General features: G+C 37.1%; 1 protein-coding gene across 2 annotated transcripts in view; it reads right to left on the reverse strand.

The window, feature by feature from the left end:
* Window positions 1-474: 474 nt before the first annotated feature.
* lamb2 (laminin, beta 2 (laminin S)) overlaps window positions 475-17,151 on the reverse strand; it is a 33,807-nt gene continuing 17,130 nt past the window's right edge. Inside the window, exons 8-35 of one of the 2 annotated variants that reach the window (XM_026242174.1) lie at window positions 16,829-17,031; window positions 16,370-16,490; window positions 16,089-16,277; window positions 15,832-16,011; window positions 15,078-15,190; window positions 14,468-14,547; window positions 14,228-14,363; window positions 13,302-13,460; window positions 13,084-13,211; window positions 12,273-12,402; window positions 11,997-12,189; window positions 11,766-11,909; window positions 11,014-11,245; window positions 10,660-10,823; window positions 10,357-10,392; window positions 6,973-7,197; window positions 6,669-6,886; window positions 5,620-5,716; window positions 5,119-5,491; window positions 4,417-4,601; window positions 4,017-4,258; window positions 3,625-3,828; window positions 3,333-3,477; window positions 2,574-2,781; window positions 2,359-2,500; window positions 2,091-2,267; window positions 1,858-2,017; window positions 475-1,281 (exon numbers count right to left, since the gene is read on the reverse strand). In XM_026242174.1, the coding sequence (XP_026097959.1) occupies window positions 1,145-1,281; window positions 1,858-2,017; window positions 2,091-2,267; window positions 2,359-2,500; window positions 2,574-2,781; window positions 3,333-3,477; window positions 3,625-3,828; window positions 4,017-4,258; window positions 4,417-4,601; window positions 5,119-5,491; window positions 5,620-5,716; window positions 6,669-6,886; window positions 6,973-7,197; window positions 10,357-10,392; window positions 10,660-10,823; window positions 11,014-11,245; window positions 11,766-11,909; window positions 11,997-12,189; window positions 12,273-12,402; window positions 13,084-13,211; window positions 13,302-13,460; window positions 14,228-14,363; window positions 14,468-14,547; window positions 15,078-15,190; window positions 15,832-16,011; window positions 16,089-16,277; window positions 16,370-16,490; window positions 16,829-17,031 (4,721 nt within the window). In that variant the 3' untranslated portion in view covers window positions 475-1,144. The remainder of the gene's footprint in view (window positions 1,282-1,857; window positions 2,018-2,090; window positions 2,268-2,358; window positions 2,501-2,573; window positions 2,782-3,332; window positions 3,478-3,624; window positions 3,829-4,016; window positions 4,259-4,416; window positions 4,602-5,118; window positions 5,492-5,619; window positions 5,717-6,668; window positions 6,887-6,972; window positions 7,198-10,356; window positions 10,393-10,659; window positions 10,824-11,013; window positions 11,246-11,765; window positions 11,910-11,996; window positions 12,190-12,272; window positions 12,403-13,083; window positions 13,212-13,301; window positions 13,461-14,227; window positions 14,364-14,467; window positions 14,548-15,077; window positions 15,191-15,831; window positions 16,012-16,088; window positions 16,278-16,369; window positions 16,491-16,828; window positions 17,032-17,151) is intronic. The other variant, XM_026242175.1, reaches the window with a different exon arrangement.

Consider the following 17,151-nt stretch of genomic DNA (forward strand, 5'->3'; position numbering starts at 1 on the left):
AAGCAAATCAGTAAATTATAAGGAGTTTGAAGGATCATGTGACAATAATGATGCTGAAAATTCAGCTTTGCCATTACCGAATTAAATTACATTTTAAATATACGAAAAAAGAAAACAGATATTTTACATCGTGATAACATTTCACAATATTACTGTTTTTACTGTATTTGGTGAGCATAAAGTACTTCTTTCAAAAACATTAATGCCGACTACAGTAATTAAATTGTTTGGGTTTGTCATATAATTACTTTCATTTTGAGTAGGTTTGATTTGGTCCTATTTTAAAAAAGCATTTGCATTTAATACATGTGTGATATACAAATGTGTTATTTTGTCAACACTGGAAGACTTTCTGACTGCTTGACGTCAACAGATGGAGCTGAAAGCCTTTATGTTTTTAATTTTTTAATTGTTTGTTCCTCGTATATTATTATTAGGGTTAAATGTAACAGGCAAACAATCAAACAGACAATGTACAGAAATCACACATGGATATTATTTATTTGTATTATTTATCATGAGAAGAAACACGGGTGTACATCAGTGTTCATGATACACAACCAATGACTCTAAATGGACAACTCATTTTAACATCGTCTTTTACTGTAATTTCTCAGATGGATATTCAGCCCATTATAGAAACTAATTTCTCAAAAGACAACAAATGTATGTTTCTCATTAGAAAACAAATGTTAATAAAGTAGCAAGCTATACCAGTTTTAAAAGAAAAAGGGCAAGCAGAAAATCTATACAATAAAACTTCTGTGCCATGATTCAGTGTCTCTTACATTCAAGCAAACTCAGTATCTTCATCATACAGTATTCAGAATTTTACAAGCACATAATACCAAGAAAGTAGAATACTGCTCTGCCGTACAAGACACAGCATGTAACATCTGCATTGCATTCAGTTCCAGAATGAAAACAGGTTAATGTAGTGTTGTTATAACAGTAGCCCTTCATTAAAACAACATTTGTTCCAGACATCGCGTCTGGTGGCAGTTTGGCATCCTCTTGTAGTAGGTTTGTTGGCAAAAACTGTAGCAGCCTGGGGAAAAGAGTCAAAACACAGATCCTTTCAGACAGTAGTGAACTTTCAGAGACAGCAGCAGTCCAGCTGTTGTGCTTTCCTTCCTGTGACTGATTATTGACAGGTGTTGTAGATCTGAATCTGCTTATTGATTGCATTCAGGATTGCCTTCATTTTATCTTCCAGGCCATCCAGCTGCCTGGCTTTTCCTTCCAATACCTTCTGATTCTCCTCATAGTCCTTTTCAAGCTCTGTGTATGCGAAACAACAACAAAACCAGGTCAGAATTACAAGGAAATAAAACAATGAATGCCTTCCAAGGTCAGTCCTACTTATCTCCACAAGAGGGCAGTTTATGTTTTGCAGTTACTTGAAGGAATGCTTAAAAAATGTTTTTTATAACATAAAACATAACATAAAATAACATATAACATAAAATGTAAATATTTATAAATTATAAATAAAAAGAATATATATATATATATAATTATTACACAGAATTTATTTTACGACATAAAATACTTAATTATATAATATGTATTTAATAAATATTTTTAAATTTATATTTAAGAAACACATACATTTTATTATTTTTTTAAAGCAAAAAAAGGGACAAACCAAATACAAAGGCATACTGATTTTCATGTTAATCTTTCAATTCAATGCTGATAATATAAAAGGTAAAACTTTTCTGTAATAAATACTGTAACTAATACGCTTTTCTGACTAAACTGAACAGGGTTTTCCAAATTCAAAAAACAAATTAAAACAGAAAACTGAATTGTAAGAACGTCTTCCAGTTCTCTGTGTGTCTCTCACACACTTACCCGCCAGCCTCTGTAGTTTATCCTGGGCATCCCTTAGCAGCTCCTTGGCTTCATCTCTCAGGCGCTCTGCTTTCTGCTTGGCATCCTGCATTGTTTTTGCCTTATTATCCATCAGACCCTGAACAGTACGATACTTATCCGACAGCTCGCCGTCCAGGATCTAAAACAGAGAATAACGTCAGTCAATTCTGGTCAACATGACACTCAGTGACACACAAATGACTGCCACACACCTCTTTAGCTTCATTGGCCTTGTCCCGGGCCATAGTGGCCGTCTCCTCTGCCCGGGCTGCGTCTAGGCTGTTGTTGGCACGTTTGGTTTTTAAAGCCTCTATTTGGCGTCCCAGATCTCCCAGTCTGTCCATGGCATCATCAAGATCTCTCTCACGAGCTGTGGTCTCTGACTGGATCTTCAGAAGGATTTTTAAGAGCACGTGTGGTCAAAATTAATCAATTTAGGACCATAAAAATTCAAGTTATTTCTAATTACAGTTGTTTTACCTGTGCTAGTCGGTTCTGAGTTAAGCCGATGTCTTTTCTAGCTTTCTGAATGGCTTTTTCTGCAGCTGCCTGAGCCCTGCCGGCATCATTCAGGGCCTTTTTCACACTCTCAGCTGTGCTCTTCACTCCCTCCGCCTTATTCCTAGAGTGAAAGAACAGATTTGCATTTACATTTACAAAGTGATGTGCAAAATACCAGATGTGCAGATAGTCACCTGGCCTTCTTGGCATCCAGCAGCAGCTGCTCTGCTTTGCGGACGTCATTCTGGGTCTGTTCCAGAATGGCGTCCACATTGGACAGGCTCTTGACACGGTCTTTAATCTCATCTGCGAGGTGTTGAATCTGCCGGGGAGAAGCTGGGATTGACAGCTCCAGCACCCGATTGGCCACCGCCTCGATGCTGTCAGGATCTGCCCCCTCCTCTGCAAATATACAACATGACATCTAAATGAGCTCAAAGGAAGTCAAGTTCAAATTCTAGGAGAAGGAATAACAAATGAGAGAAGGAATTTAACATATGAAATGTTATCAAAATGTTTGCAAATCTGATTATTATTGATGGATGTTTTGGAAAATGTGATTAAATTAGTACAAGAGTAGTGTTTTATGTGTTTTATTTTCTTATTCCTTCAGCTATTTTTTTATATAATATAATATAATATAATATATAACATATTATTAAAAATTTGAATTAGTATGTAAAATGAATGTGTCCTTTTGGATTATTTGTAAACAGTGGTGAGATCAGAAATGGAAATATGAGAGAGAATATGATTTTTTAAAATAAATTTTAAAGGTTTACTATTAGGTGTAAACTAGAATAAGATGAGGAGAATAATCTGTCAGGTTTATGTATAATATAATATAATATAATATAATATAATATAATATAATATAATATAATATAATATAATATAATATAAAAATGTATAATAAAAAAAAGTATGGATAATATAACATAATTAAAACTCACGCATGAGGAATTCACGAATTTGTTTGATGAGGTCCCTCAGGTCGTCGTTAGAATGATCCACCTTGTTTTTGATATCACTAGCTTTTTCCAGAGCCGCCTGGGCTTTATCCTTAGCTTCCTGAGCCTTGGTCTTAGCGTCTGCCACCTTGATAAGAGCGTCAAGACAACATAAGATTCAGAGAAAAGACTGAACACTTTCTGGAGAATGTGAAGTCACAAAGGAATTGACAGCTCTGGAAATGCTCTGATCATGCTAGTCACTGGACACAATAATTCATAATTGTGTCTCTACCTGCTTAAAAAGCTCCTCCATTACTCCCATAGCTTTATCCAGCTCTTTTTCTGCATGCTTGGATCTGTCCAGGGCATTGTTGGCCACTGCGACAGCTCCATTGCAGTTCAGACCACCACAGTGGTGCTTGCCTTCATCATCACGACAGCCAGCACCGCCACAAGGACTGTCCACACATGGAGCATCCCCCGGTGCTCCACATACCTACAAAAACAATAAAACAACAGCTTTAAAGTAAAATAAAATCATATATATTAAACGATTCCTAATTTTTTTTCATATTATAAAAAACAATGATTTTATATTTTAAATACATACCTTAAATAATACTTTTAAATTGACTACACATTCTTGTAACTGTTATATTTTTATATTTGTTGAGAACAGTGTACCTTTTCGTTGATTTTCTTCATGTCCAAATTCTGAGCTTTGGCATTTAAGTCTGTGAGTGTACGTTTGTTGGCAGCATTTTTGCGGTTAAAATCATCTCTCTTTTGGGCGATCAGTCGCTCTGTTTTCTTGCGGGTGTCTGCCGATTGGCTCACTGTGCTGGGAGTGTCAGTGGTAGATCTGTTGGCACGGTGCTCTGCATCACGTGACCTGTTGTACGAGGCCCGGATGCTGTCATATGCACCTGAGGAAAAATAGCACATTAATAGCATGCTTTCCTCGTTTGATCAGTCACTGGATTGTTCTCTGGGAGATAATAATAAATAAATGCCACTTGTTTTGCATATAACTGGGGCAATGTAAGTGCATTTTATTTCCAGTGATACACAATCAGTGACCAACCCAAGAAGTTGGAGTTCTTAAGGATGTCAAGCTGACGGTTGAGCTGATCGGAGTTCAGGTTGAGTTCTTTTGCTTCTCTCTCCAGGGTACTCAATGCATTACTGGCTTCATAGTTGCTGTCCTGCACAGCGGTCAGGTCTCCCTCCAGCTGGTTCAGTGTGTCCGTGGTCTCACCGATCTGAGCTCTGACAGAGAAAAACAGCTGACCAAACTCATCTCCAGCAAGGGGGTAAAAAGTAAGAAAATGGTCAAATCTGAAATTATACTTAATTCATATTTATGTGAAAGTTTAGGTAAGGAGGTAGGTACATTTATTCTCATTTATATCTGTTTAACAAAAAAAGTTCAAAAATGAATTACTTAAATATTAAATATTAATATTATCTAATAAAAAAAATAATTTATTTAATATAATGTCATCTAATTAGAAACTTTTTTTTTTTTACAAAAATGTCATCTTAGTAATACAAGTATGAAAAGCATTTTTTACGCAAATTTTTAATTTATTTCAATAATGCCCATATGTAATTTTAAATATAAATAGTCAATTCTCAACATATATTCCCAATAATAATAATAATATAGTAAATAAGTAAAATTACTCAAGTAGTTTTCTCCCTAACTTCTAAAACTCTCAACTAGAGACTTTCAAGCAATATACAAAAATGTAGGGGTCTGTGCCTCTTTCTAACCAAAGTTTACCTGAGGTCCTCGATCATGCCCATCAGAGTGGTCACAGCCTCAGCAGTGGCATTGCGGGCGTTAACAATGTCCCGCGCTTGTGCCAGCATGTCTTCCAACTCCTTAAATCTTCTCTCAAAGGCTCGAGTCAAGCCAGTGGTCTGAAGCTCCTTGGCTCGATCTGTGAGAGCTTTGGTTCTGGTTGCCAGATCCTGAACGATGCGGTCCCAGTCCCCAAAGCACTGGTGGCAAGGTTTGCATTCAGGGAATGTGCCGGAGAAACCACGGGCACACTGATCACAGCGGACGCCAGAAACTCCCTGCTGGCACACGCAGTGACCAGTCACACGGTTGCACTGAGATGACTCGATGCCCCGGGGGTCGCAGTCACATGCTGTAGGGAGAGAAGTAACCAAAACAATGGGATTTGGGGAATTATGATTAATTGTGAATCACAAAATGATTAACAGTGTTACATTAACATTACAGATGTTATGGACTGCTCTGAAAGTATTATGGTACCTCGGCACAGTACTCTTGGGTCACCCCAGTGGTTCTCCTGGCAGTCTTTACAGGTCTTCCCTCCAAACCCAACACGGCACTGGCACTGTCCTGTGAACTGTATCAATTTGGGTTCAAAAAGAGGATGGCAATATTTAAGATTACTGATGGGGTGTTGAAACTAGGGAGGAAAAATATATGGATACCATATTGGTTAGAGATTTTTTTTTTATGGACATTTAATTATTTATACTAATATCTCCTATTTTTACATTCAGATATTTTTTCCATCATCTCATATTCACTTAAAATTGTATAACACTGTTAAATATAATCTTTCGTGTAGTTCTATTTTTCATGATGCATTATAATGTTGTGCCTCAGTTCACTTTTAGTATTTCATTTATTTAAACAAAACAGCATAGAATTTTAAAATCATCCATTTTCAAAAAAATATAATTGCTCTATATTGGCCAGAATTTTAATAGTAGATAAGCCAAGTTTTTTTAGATTTAGTCTACTTACTGTATCCCCTATCTGTCTTTGTGTAAAATCTAAAATACTGTATTGTAAATAAATAAATAAATAAACACTACCATTTGAAAGTTCGTAGCCTGCAAGGTGTTTTTTTAAAAGATGTCTCTTATGCTCATCAAGGACACATTTATTTGATACAGTAAAACAGAGAACTATTGTGAAATATTATTGCAGTTTAAAATAATTGTTTTCTATTGTAATATATTTTAAAATGTAAATTATTTCTGTGATGGGAAAGCTGAATTTTCAGCACCATTACTTCAGTCTTCAGTGTAACACGATCCTTCAGAAATCATTTATTATTATCTGTGTTAAAGACTGTGTTGTGTTGCCTAGTATTTTAATAGAAGCCTTTTTAGGACATTTCCTTTAATGAAGAGAAAGTTCAAAAGAACATAATTTATTTAAAATAAAAAAAACATTTATACCATTATAAATGTTTACACTAATGTCACTTAACATCAGTTTAAACCATACTGAATTTGACATGTCTTATTGTATATATTGAATGTGTATTTGCGAGCCAGCAGTACCTCGTTACAGGCAGATGTGTAGGCATTGTTGGGGTCACATCCACAGGGCTCACAGCCTCGTCCACTCGCCAGGTTCCAGTAATTGGGTGCACAGTGATCACAGGTTTGTCCAATAACGTGAGGAAGACACTGACACTGTCCTGTGGCACGCTGGCACACACAATCATCTCGAGAAAGACACTGACTGCGCTCCGTGCCCAAGAAGTTGCATGTGCACTCTGTGTGGGTGAAAGTGTTGATATGTTTATAATATTAATAGTGCACTGTAATATAGAAAAGTAATGTAAGACCCAGGTAAACTCACTCCGGCAGTTGCGGCGGGAAGCATCTCCATAGTAACCGCTCTTGCACACGCCACAGTCCGGTCCTTCAGTGTTGTACAGGCACTTGAGACACTGGCCAGTGCGCTTGTCACATGCCTCAGGGTCTGATAGGTCGATGTTGTTACTGCAACGACAAGGTTGGCACCGTCCACCGGGCTTAGAGGGGTCGCCGTAATAACCCGAAGCACATTCATCACATCGTGGACCTGGTTGAGGGAGAAAGAAGGCATTTAGTTGCATGAAAATAAAATTTGATGATATATCATAAAAAAAAAAAAAAAAAATGTATTCCCATGTTACAACTAAACAGAGCAAATGATTTGATAAAGCATCAGTGAAATCAAAAATTAAAAGAAAAATGACTTTAATACATTTGATGGACATTTTTAATACTGAACTGCATTTCATAATATTTCCTTCAAGAGAATAGCATTAAAACGGTCACAGCTGGAAAATCCAGCTTTCTTGAAATAAAGCACTTTTAGTTTGATGATTATTTTTCCATATAACCTGCACAGTTTATTTAATAGGGTTATCGAGTAAAACTTTAACTACATCATTAAGATAAACAAAATTAGGTTCACATATCTAATAGAAAAGGTGGAAATTGGATGGAAATCATTATTGGTGGCTTGGTGTTAAAATAACAGCAATATGGGAACATTGTTTTTTAAATAGTAGAAAAATGTTCAGTTATGAAATTAAATTCATGAATTTATTAATGAATTATTATTCAAATTAATATTTAAAGGATGCAAGTGCACACATACAAAATCTTAATGTAAAGCTCTAAGAATGCAGACTAACAATAAAAATAACATAACTCATAAATTATGAAAAATGACTCTCCAGAAGATTTCTTGAAAATGTAATCTTAATGCCAAATCATAATACACTCAACAGTCTGAGTGTAGAGGTACAAAACACAGTGAAAATGACTGTTTTACATTAACAGATCTGACACAATATTGAAGCAGATTTTTTCGTACTTTAGCTGTCATTTGAATTTTGTCTAAACAGGAAGCTCTGATTCACTCTGTTGCTATGTTCATATGTCTTTGCAGCCAAGAGCTATATAGAGACAGATGTCTGCTTCTCAGGCTCAAATGCTGGCAAAGGAACAGAGAAGCACTTACATCTAGTGATAGAGTAGAATAGAATAGAATAGAATAGAACAGAATAGAACAGTGGCGGTTTCTCCATTAGGGCGATTGGGCAACGCACCAGCAAAGGAAAGGGATGAATTTATTTTTTTTATTTTTTACATTCAACCACAGTGTTATGCTAGCTTTCACTATTCTAGACTGTTTAATGCTGCCTCTAAATAGTCCAATCAGTGGCGAGTCGCGTTTTGTGTAGTACCGCACCTTTTTGGCGATTTCTGTCGAACTGAGAATCCCCCGAGTGCTCTCATTGACTTCCATTCAAAGATCATTTTTTTCTAACTGCAGACACAGCAATGCAATCTCAATGAGTTCCGAGACGGCTCGCACTAACGTGCTAACGTATTTTTTCCGTGTCATTGAAACAAAAACCATTCATTCCTTGTAACAATAAGGATAGAATTAGGACAACCAAGACCAAATTTAAACAGCAAACAAGTATCTACAAAGGGGGGGGGGGGGGTTTATGAACTAGGATTTTTGAGGATGTGGCATTAGCAGAGAAAAAGGCTAATAGGCTGCAAAGTAGCTGCAAAAAGAGTGCCAATGATTCACAAACTACACACAAAATGAGTGAGAAATATTCAGAGTGCAACTGAAAAAAAAATTGTGCAACTATCTTTATGAACTGTATAACTATATAATGATTTACTTAGTATACATAATATACATAATATAAATGATCGATCCATTGGCTGTAATCTGTAATCGATTTTAGCGGGATAAATTCCAGTGCTTTATCAGATATGTAGCACTGTTTCATCCTTGTTTTTGATTTGTTTTATGTCAAAGTTCTCTGTCGTGTGTTTTTTTGTGCTTTTTCAGAGAATTTTCTCGTGCAAATGTGTTATTGTGTGTTTGTATTCAAGCACTCACGACAGACTTTACTTTCACTTCGTTTTCGTTCATTTTCTAAAGCAATATGTTAAGTAGTAGTTCAAAAGACTACTTATTGGTTGAATATGGGACAGTGTGAACCAATCTGGGCACAGGGGTGGGACAAAGCGTCAACAATTATTTCTGTTTGGCTCAGAGGAATGAAAGCATTGGTTTCTGACGAATCAATGTTGTCAAAATGCGATGACGCACTCACATACACTACTGCGCCTATGAATATCCAAAATGAAATAGGATATCTCCGAAATGTGGAGAATCTCTTCTTTACATAACTTTTTAAAGTATTCAGATTGGATTAGCGGTTCAAAAGTTATTAAACATTAAAGAATAACAGTTATTTTTAGCCACGGGTGGCTAAATCAGCCTTTGAGGGTTAAGCGCTAAGATCAATCGTTATCGAGAAACCCGGCCCAGAACTTTACACACAGGAAATCCCAGAGCTTTCTGACCCTGTACAGACAGCAACGCAACTATCACGTTCACAGCCCAGAAAGGGTTTAGGGGCTCATTTTAGGGATTTCCTGCACGTCATAAGTTATTACTTCTATGAGCCAGTTTTGGACTTTCTAAGCAAGAACGTCCTCTGTATTCGAGTATGATTGAAACATTCACTGAATGAGAGTGTTTTGTGCTCCATAATGTTCAGATCATCTCATATGAATAAATAGTTGGGTCATACATAGACTATCTTGTTTCTTTGAGTTTAAATCTAGATTTATTAACACTGGCCATTGCTAGATCTATTCTACATTAACACACATCCCCCGAAAAAGGTGTGAGGGGCAAATTTAAGTTTTATTAAAATTGGGGGGGGGGGGGGGGGGGGGTGGTACCCTGCATATTTTACACCCATGTCCTCACTCCCCTTCTGGGCCATAAATGTGGTAGTTTCATTGTTGTCTATGCAGAGTCAGAACTCTCTCAGATTCCATCAAAAATATCTTAATTTGTGTTCTGAAAGGTCTTGTGGTTTTAGACTGACATGAAGGTTATTAATGACAAAAGTTTCATTTTTGGAGGAACTATCCCTTTAAGACTCTGCATTTAAATAAACACTGTTCCTAGTGCTTAATATGAGAGAGAAGGCATTTTAAGTAAAAATTTAATTATTACCATTTAATTTCAAACTGCTCAGTCCCATACGACTGCTCTTGGTGCAGTTTAAAAGGGTTCTGCAAATGTACATGCAAGGTGTGAAGTGCATGAGCCATGCACTAGGGAGGGATGGGACGGGATGGGTGATGGAGGTTGGGCAGCAGAGGTGTGTGCGTGTGTGTGGGGGGGGGGGTCTCTATGGTTACTCACGCTTGAGGACTGCCCCTGCAGAGCGCTTTACCATCCCTGTGTCCAGTTGAGGAGGGGACAGGAGATAACACACATGATCACTGCACTGGCTGATCAGAGTGACAGTGGCCTTTATCTCTGATTACGTTCCTTTTTGGACTCGGGGTGTTAAATAGTACTATAAAGCACTTATTAATATGGGATGTCTACAATCTCCCATTGCATGTATGCAAAAAATGCAACTGCACATGACCCAGACCTCATCTTAATTAATTTGATTCCATCCATCTGTGGAAGGAAAGAAAATTCTGTGGTTAAAAATACCTGTGTAACCCTGGTTGCAGTTGCAGACCACCTGTTTGCTGCGGTTGTCTTGGTAACAAGAGGCGGCAAAGTGGCGTCCGCTGTTGGGGCCCTCAGGACAGGGGCAGGGCCGACACAGACTCCCTAAACCTAGAGCTGGGTTTCCATAGTAACCATTAGCACACCTGTGAAAAGAGGTATTTATTACATTAGCTCAGGCAGCGGAGCATTCAAGAAAAATCAACCCTTTTCACTGTTTGCCGGTAAACTTTAAAAGATTCTCAAATATCTTTAAGTGTCCTCTAATGATAATAATTATCAGTTTAACTATACAGCTTAAAATGTTGAGAATGTCTGTCTTTCTGCCCCTTGTACCTGTCACATTTATCCCCTGCTGTGTTGCTTCTGCAGTTGATACAGGCTCCAGTCCTTTGGTGGCACTCGTCAGCATGTCCATTGCATTCACACGGCCTGCAGTTTGGGAAGCCCCAGTGTCCAGCCTGACAACCATCACAGCGCTGACCAAATGCACCGGCCCGACATGGACACTGTCCTGAGTACTGGTCACAGAATCGGCTCTGAGAGCCCTCCAAACTACATTCACAAACTGAAGATAAAGACAGATAACAATTAATGACAGACAGAAAGAAAGAAAGAAAGAAAGAAAGAAAGAAAGAAAGGAAGAAAGAAAGAAAGAAAGAAAGAAAGACATGAGGGATATAAAAGCAAGGAACAAAAAACAAACAAACAGAAATACAACAAAAAACACGCAAATAATACAAAATGAAAAATAAAAAATAAAAACTAGGAAACAAATAAAACAAAAAAAAAATAATCAACAAACAAATAGAAATAAACAAATAAAAAGCAACAGCAACAGTAAAAACAAAAGAAATAAAAAACAAACAAAAGAAACAAACAAAAATGAAAATAATAATAATAATAATAAAATAAAACAAAACAAAATATAAATATATAACAAAAAAGAAAGATATAAAAAAACTAATAAATATAACAGAACAAAAAAACAAATGAAAAAAAGGTGAAAAATACAAAGCAGAACACACAAAGAGGAATTTTATCAAAATGTTACTAATGTACCACAGCAGGGAAAATATTTGTCTTACGTTTGCATCCAGAAGGGCCAAAGCCATAAGCTCCTGGTGCACATTTATCACAGCGCCGGCCTGATATGTTGGGCCTGCAGCGGCACTGACCCCCACGGACATCACACTCCGAGATGAGTGAACCCTGAGGATCGCACTCACAAGCTGTGGGATCATTAATAACAACATGAACAAGTGAAAACAAACCCCAATATTCCCATCACAGACCCTATGCTCTCTGCTGACACTCACGCAGTGCGCCGTCGTTAATGAGGGCAGACATGCTGGTGATGAGTTTAGCACACACTTCACTCATCTGTGGACGAGACACACTCTTGGCAGTCTCGTGGCAGCGGTAACGCTCGTAGCTCTGCTTTCGTGCGACAGAGGCGGGGTCTCCCGCGGTAAACATCTCTAGAGAAGAGTAACGAGGGAGAAGGGCAATCTGGGGAGGTGAAGAGAACAAGTCAAAATTACACAGAACATGAAGACTTCGTAAGAGCTGAATAAAATCAGATTGATGCTTACAGAGTCAGCAAGTACAAAGGCATTAGTCGAGGTAATGATGCTGTTCCTGTCAGCATAACGGATAAACTCCACACGCAGTTTGTAACTCACTCCTTTCTCCAAACACACCGGCTGAGGAAGAACCACAAACCTGTAGCAACGCATCAGAAGACAGGAAGACAGAAAGCAATAAATACATAAATCAATGATTAAAGAAACAAAAAAGCAATAACAAAAAACAAACATCAAAAAGTAACGAGAAAAAAAAGAGAAAGAAAAACAAAGAAACAAATAAAAAAAACATTGAAACCAAACAATAATCAAACCAAGCAGCAACAATAAAAAAAAAAGAAAGAAAATCAAACAAACTAAAAAATACATGATTAAATCTGTGTTATAAGCAAAACAAAACAGAAGATTTTGGGATGCAAAAGCGAAAAAATAAACATTACTTGGATTTCTTAAAGGGATAGTCCACCAAAAATAACGTACATCAATTTCTCACCCTAATGATGTTAGAAACGTCTATGATTTTATTTCTTGTTTGGAACAAAAAGTAAAAAGAAAATTTTTTTTAAGTAAAAATAAACAGACAGACGGACGGACGGACGGACGGACAGATAGATTTTGACTGATATTTTGTCTATGTAATGAAAGATCCTGTGTTGTTTTGGACTCCACTGACTTTCATTATATGGGCAAAAACAGTTCAAACATTCTTTAAAATGTCTTTTATTATAGTCCACGGAAGAACGAAAGAACGACTTGAGGGTAAACATTACTGACATGGATGAACTGACCCTTAAAACATTTGTACATGTGTTTCACCAACCTGGCACCAGATGGGAGCGAGACAGTTAGCAGATCATCTGCAGGGATGGTATTTCCACATGGACTGCTGGTAGGTATAGGGCCAGGTCTAATCACCATTACACGGACCTCCTCCCAGTCCCGTGGCATCTTTAAAAGCACATTAACGCACATGAGTACACCCATAACACACTACTCTGAGTAGTCTATGAAGGCATTGAGAAAAGACATGTAATCTACCTGAAGCTCATAGCGAAGGAGGACGTCATATTCCATAGAATATGGAATATTGTTAATGGCAAACTCCAAGGTTCCACCTTCAGGAGCCCGTGCAAACCCAGTGCCTGTCCACGAGACGGGACGGCCCGGCTGGTACTCTCTCTCCTCAAATGCAGAGCCCTATAAATATCAAATCTCAAAATGAATATATCTTTTTTTTTTTTTTTTTTAATGTACCTTATAATGTTGTATGAATTCACTTGCACTTAAAACTGATTTTAGTGGAGAATTATTATTTATTTAACATTTTTATATTTTTTTATATTTAAAATGTATATTTCTTTTTTTATTGTAATATTTATTCATATTAAATAATTATTATATCGGCCCCAATAAATATTTGATTATAATATCTTTGGATGACATCTATGTTTCTTTCCTTTTGACACTTGTCATGCCTTTGATATTTTAAAACATCTTTGAAATATTTGTTCTGTTGCTTGATGAAGAAAGTTAACTGGCAAGAAACTGACAAGTACTGTAAATACGTCATCTATGGAAGCCCACTTCTGTCACTGAATAAAAAAAAAAAGGTAATTTTTTTACCTTACTTTTTATCTTACAATTCTGAAATTTTTTCTTGCAATTACGAGTTTACATCTTGCAATTTTCACATTTTCCCTCAATACTGTAAGCAATAAAGATTTAAACTCATAATTCTGAGAAATAAAGTCAGAATTACGAGATTAAAAAGTTATAATTATAATTATAAGTTTGCATTATGCAATTTTCAGAAAAAAAAAGTCTGATTTGTGAGATAAAAACTTGCAATTACCTTTTTTTAGTTTTACTCTGTGGCAGAAACGGGCTTCCATAGTTATCAGACAGAATACATGGGGCTAAAAACAAAGCAAATATCTTCTTGTTTGTCCCATTTCCACACTTACTTGACCCAGTTTGGCATTTTCAGCCTCGTACATGTAGTGGTCGAGGGCCATGAAGAAATAACTAGACTCCACTTGGGTACACTGGCGACCAATCATGTGACTCCGACAGTGACACTGGCCTGTTTCCATTGAGCATCTTCAGACGCAAAGCACACCATTTTTTATTATAATTAAGTTTCATATTATTAATACAAAAACTGCCAACAGCCTGAATCCCCATAAACAAAAAAAAATACTGACTGGTTGTCTGTAGCTCCACCCACATCACAGTCACATCCTCTGCAGCCACTGGCGTCATGACTCAAGGCCCAGTGCTCAGGCTGTAGGAAATACACATAAAACACAAACCAGTGTTATATATACTAATAAAAATGACTCATGAACCACAATATGACATTTAATATTCAGATTATTAACTTCAAAATACTGAGGCAAAACCATGGTAATTCTATGATATTCTGAAACCATGCAGTGCTGATCAATAACCATAAGCAAATAACATGACAAAAATGGAAAAGAATTACCATGGTACATATCCATAAAGTGGACATGACTCTACTACTAGAGGTATTTATTACTTATTACTAATTTCAGGATGCAGCTCTTCCTTTTATTCCATTTTAAGCTGTGTGAAAACCTACACCATCCTCCATAAACCCTTGGGCTAAATGCAGACATACGGCTCTACTGTAAAGCAACCACTCTTAGCTCATGTTACCGCAGTAGAGGGGATACGTGGTACCAGGAAGCATGCAATGCCAACTGATGACTGATTATTAAATGTTCTCACAGAGGTGTATGGGGAATAATAAGCTACTAAAGAGGCAAACTTTTTTTTCGCTTTACTTACCAGACATTGGTTGCAGCTGTGTCCAGTGACAAGGCGTTTGCAGAAGCAGTCTCCGCTAACAGGGTCACATTGAGAACTACCGGACACTGTACCCCTGGGGTCACATTTACATGCTAAAGTAGACCAGTGAAAGAAACAGAGAATGATCGAGTATCAAGAGAAAAACATACCAGAAAAATGTTCTTTAAAAAGACACAGAGCCATTTAACTCCTTGCTAACTTGGACTAAAAAAACTGTGGCCTGAAATCTGGGGATAGAAAGATTTTTGAACGAATATAACAATTTTCAATAAGGATGCATTTAATTAATCAAAAGTGACCTTTTGAAGTTTCTGTTCATCAAAGCATCCTGGAGAAAAGGATTTTTGATCTTAATGAACATAAAAAAAACAGACACCAAACTTTTGAATGGTTAGTTATATCTATGCTATTGTGTCTTTCATTGTTCATTATGAATTTCCTCTGTTTATATTTAGATTACCTTCATTTGTTCAGATACCTTCAGCAGTCATATAACGCTCACCTAAAATTAATCTTTAAAAACACTAAACATTGAATGACACTACTTAATGTAACTTTCAGCAAATCTCAAAATGAATATCACATTCTTCCCATGTTATGACACCAAAATTCACTTATCATTTAATTGGCTGATTTTGTGTGCTTTATTTTGAATATATTTAGACCAAAAAAGTTTCTGTCTGTTTATGGGTTAAGGTGATAACTTAAATAATTGGTATCAGCTTGCACTTACGTTGGCAGCCGCGAGGATCACTAGCACTGAGCCCAAAGAAACCAGGCTTGCATCTATCACAGCGTGCTCCTTCGACGTTGTCTTTACAGCGGCACTGCCCAGCGATCATACGCAGAGAGGGGTCATCATGCCCATCACAAATGCCACCGTTCAGAGAACCATCTGGGTCACAGTCGCAGGCTAGCAGAGAGAACAGATAAAAGCAATCATATACTCTATAATGCTTAAATGTATATGTTTAGTATCTAGCTCCTTACCCACGCAGACTCCAGGGTCTCTGATGTCTCGAGTTGGATCCTGATAGTAAAAAGGTTTACAGGTCTCACAGTTGCGACCCATGGTGTTGTGGAGACAGTTGTCACACACACCTCCACTGACGTTACCTGTAGCCATATACACCGCCATGTCAAAATGACACTGGTTGGAGTGACCGTTACAGTTGCATTCTGGGAAAAAGAGGAAAGTGTTAACCATGACATAAGAAGTGCATGTCTCTATGCACATTATGAGCTACATGATTATAATCATTCATAATTACTTTTGCAGGCATTCGTGTTACGGCCCTCAGCTGGTCTCCAGGGCAGGTCATTATAGAAGTCATCACACTGTTCACAGTTCAGTCCGTTGGTGTTGTGTTTGCACACACACCTCCCGTGTACCTAGAGATGGTCCATGTTAAAGTTATATACTGCTTTGTCTAAACAGACTAAATATAAATATATAAATATAGCACTGCTAGTGTTTTATTTAAGCATCAATACGTTTATGTACACAATGAAATTAGCTAAATATTACATTTAACAGTGTTAAATTATGTGTGTTTTAAAAAAAAAAACTTAAAGTGGTTATTAAATGACAGCAAAGGTAATTAAAATATAAAAATAGGGAAATAAATATACAATATTCAACAAAACCATTACATCTAAAAAAAAAAAATAACCGATTTGGTAGCAATATATAATGCTTACCCATAACCTGCTACAGTTCAGTAACTCACCATGCCCTCAATGTCATTCCTGATGCCGTCAATAGGAGCACATTCGGAGGCGTGGCCATAGCAGAAGCAGTTGCCCCTGACAACCAGCTCATATATGGCATAGTAGTATTTCTCTTTGATCTCGGTGCGTGAGTCCAGCAGGTTATCACCCAGAGTGTGCAGCTTGGTGAAGTTCAGACGGAGATTAGTGATCTTCAGCTGGTCTGCAATATAAAGATATTGGGTTTAGTGGAGGATAGGGGTGCTTTAACCAAAGACAAGGACACTAATGGCATTTTTGATGTAAGAATGGATGGAATACAGCATAAAAACTATAGAGATTA

Source organism: Carassius auratus, unplaced genomic scaffold (assembly GCF_003368295.1).
Source record: "Carassius auratus strain Wakin unplaced genomic scaffold, ASM336829v1 scaf_tig00000876, whole genome shotgun sequence".
In the NCBI taxonomy this organism is placed as follows: Eukaryota; Metazoa; Chordata; class Actinopteri; order Cypriniformes; family Cyprinidae; genus Carassius; species Carassius auratus.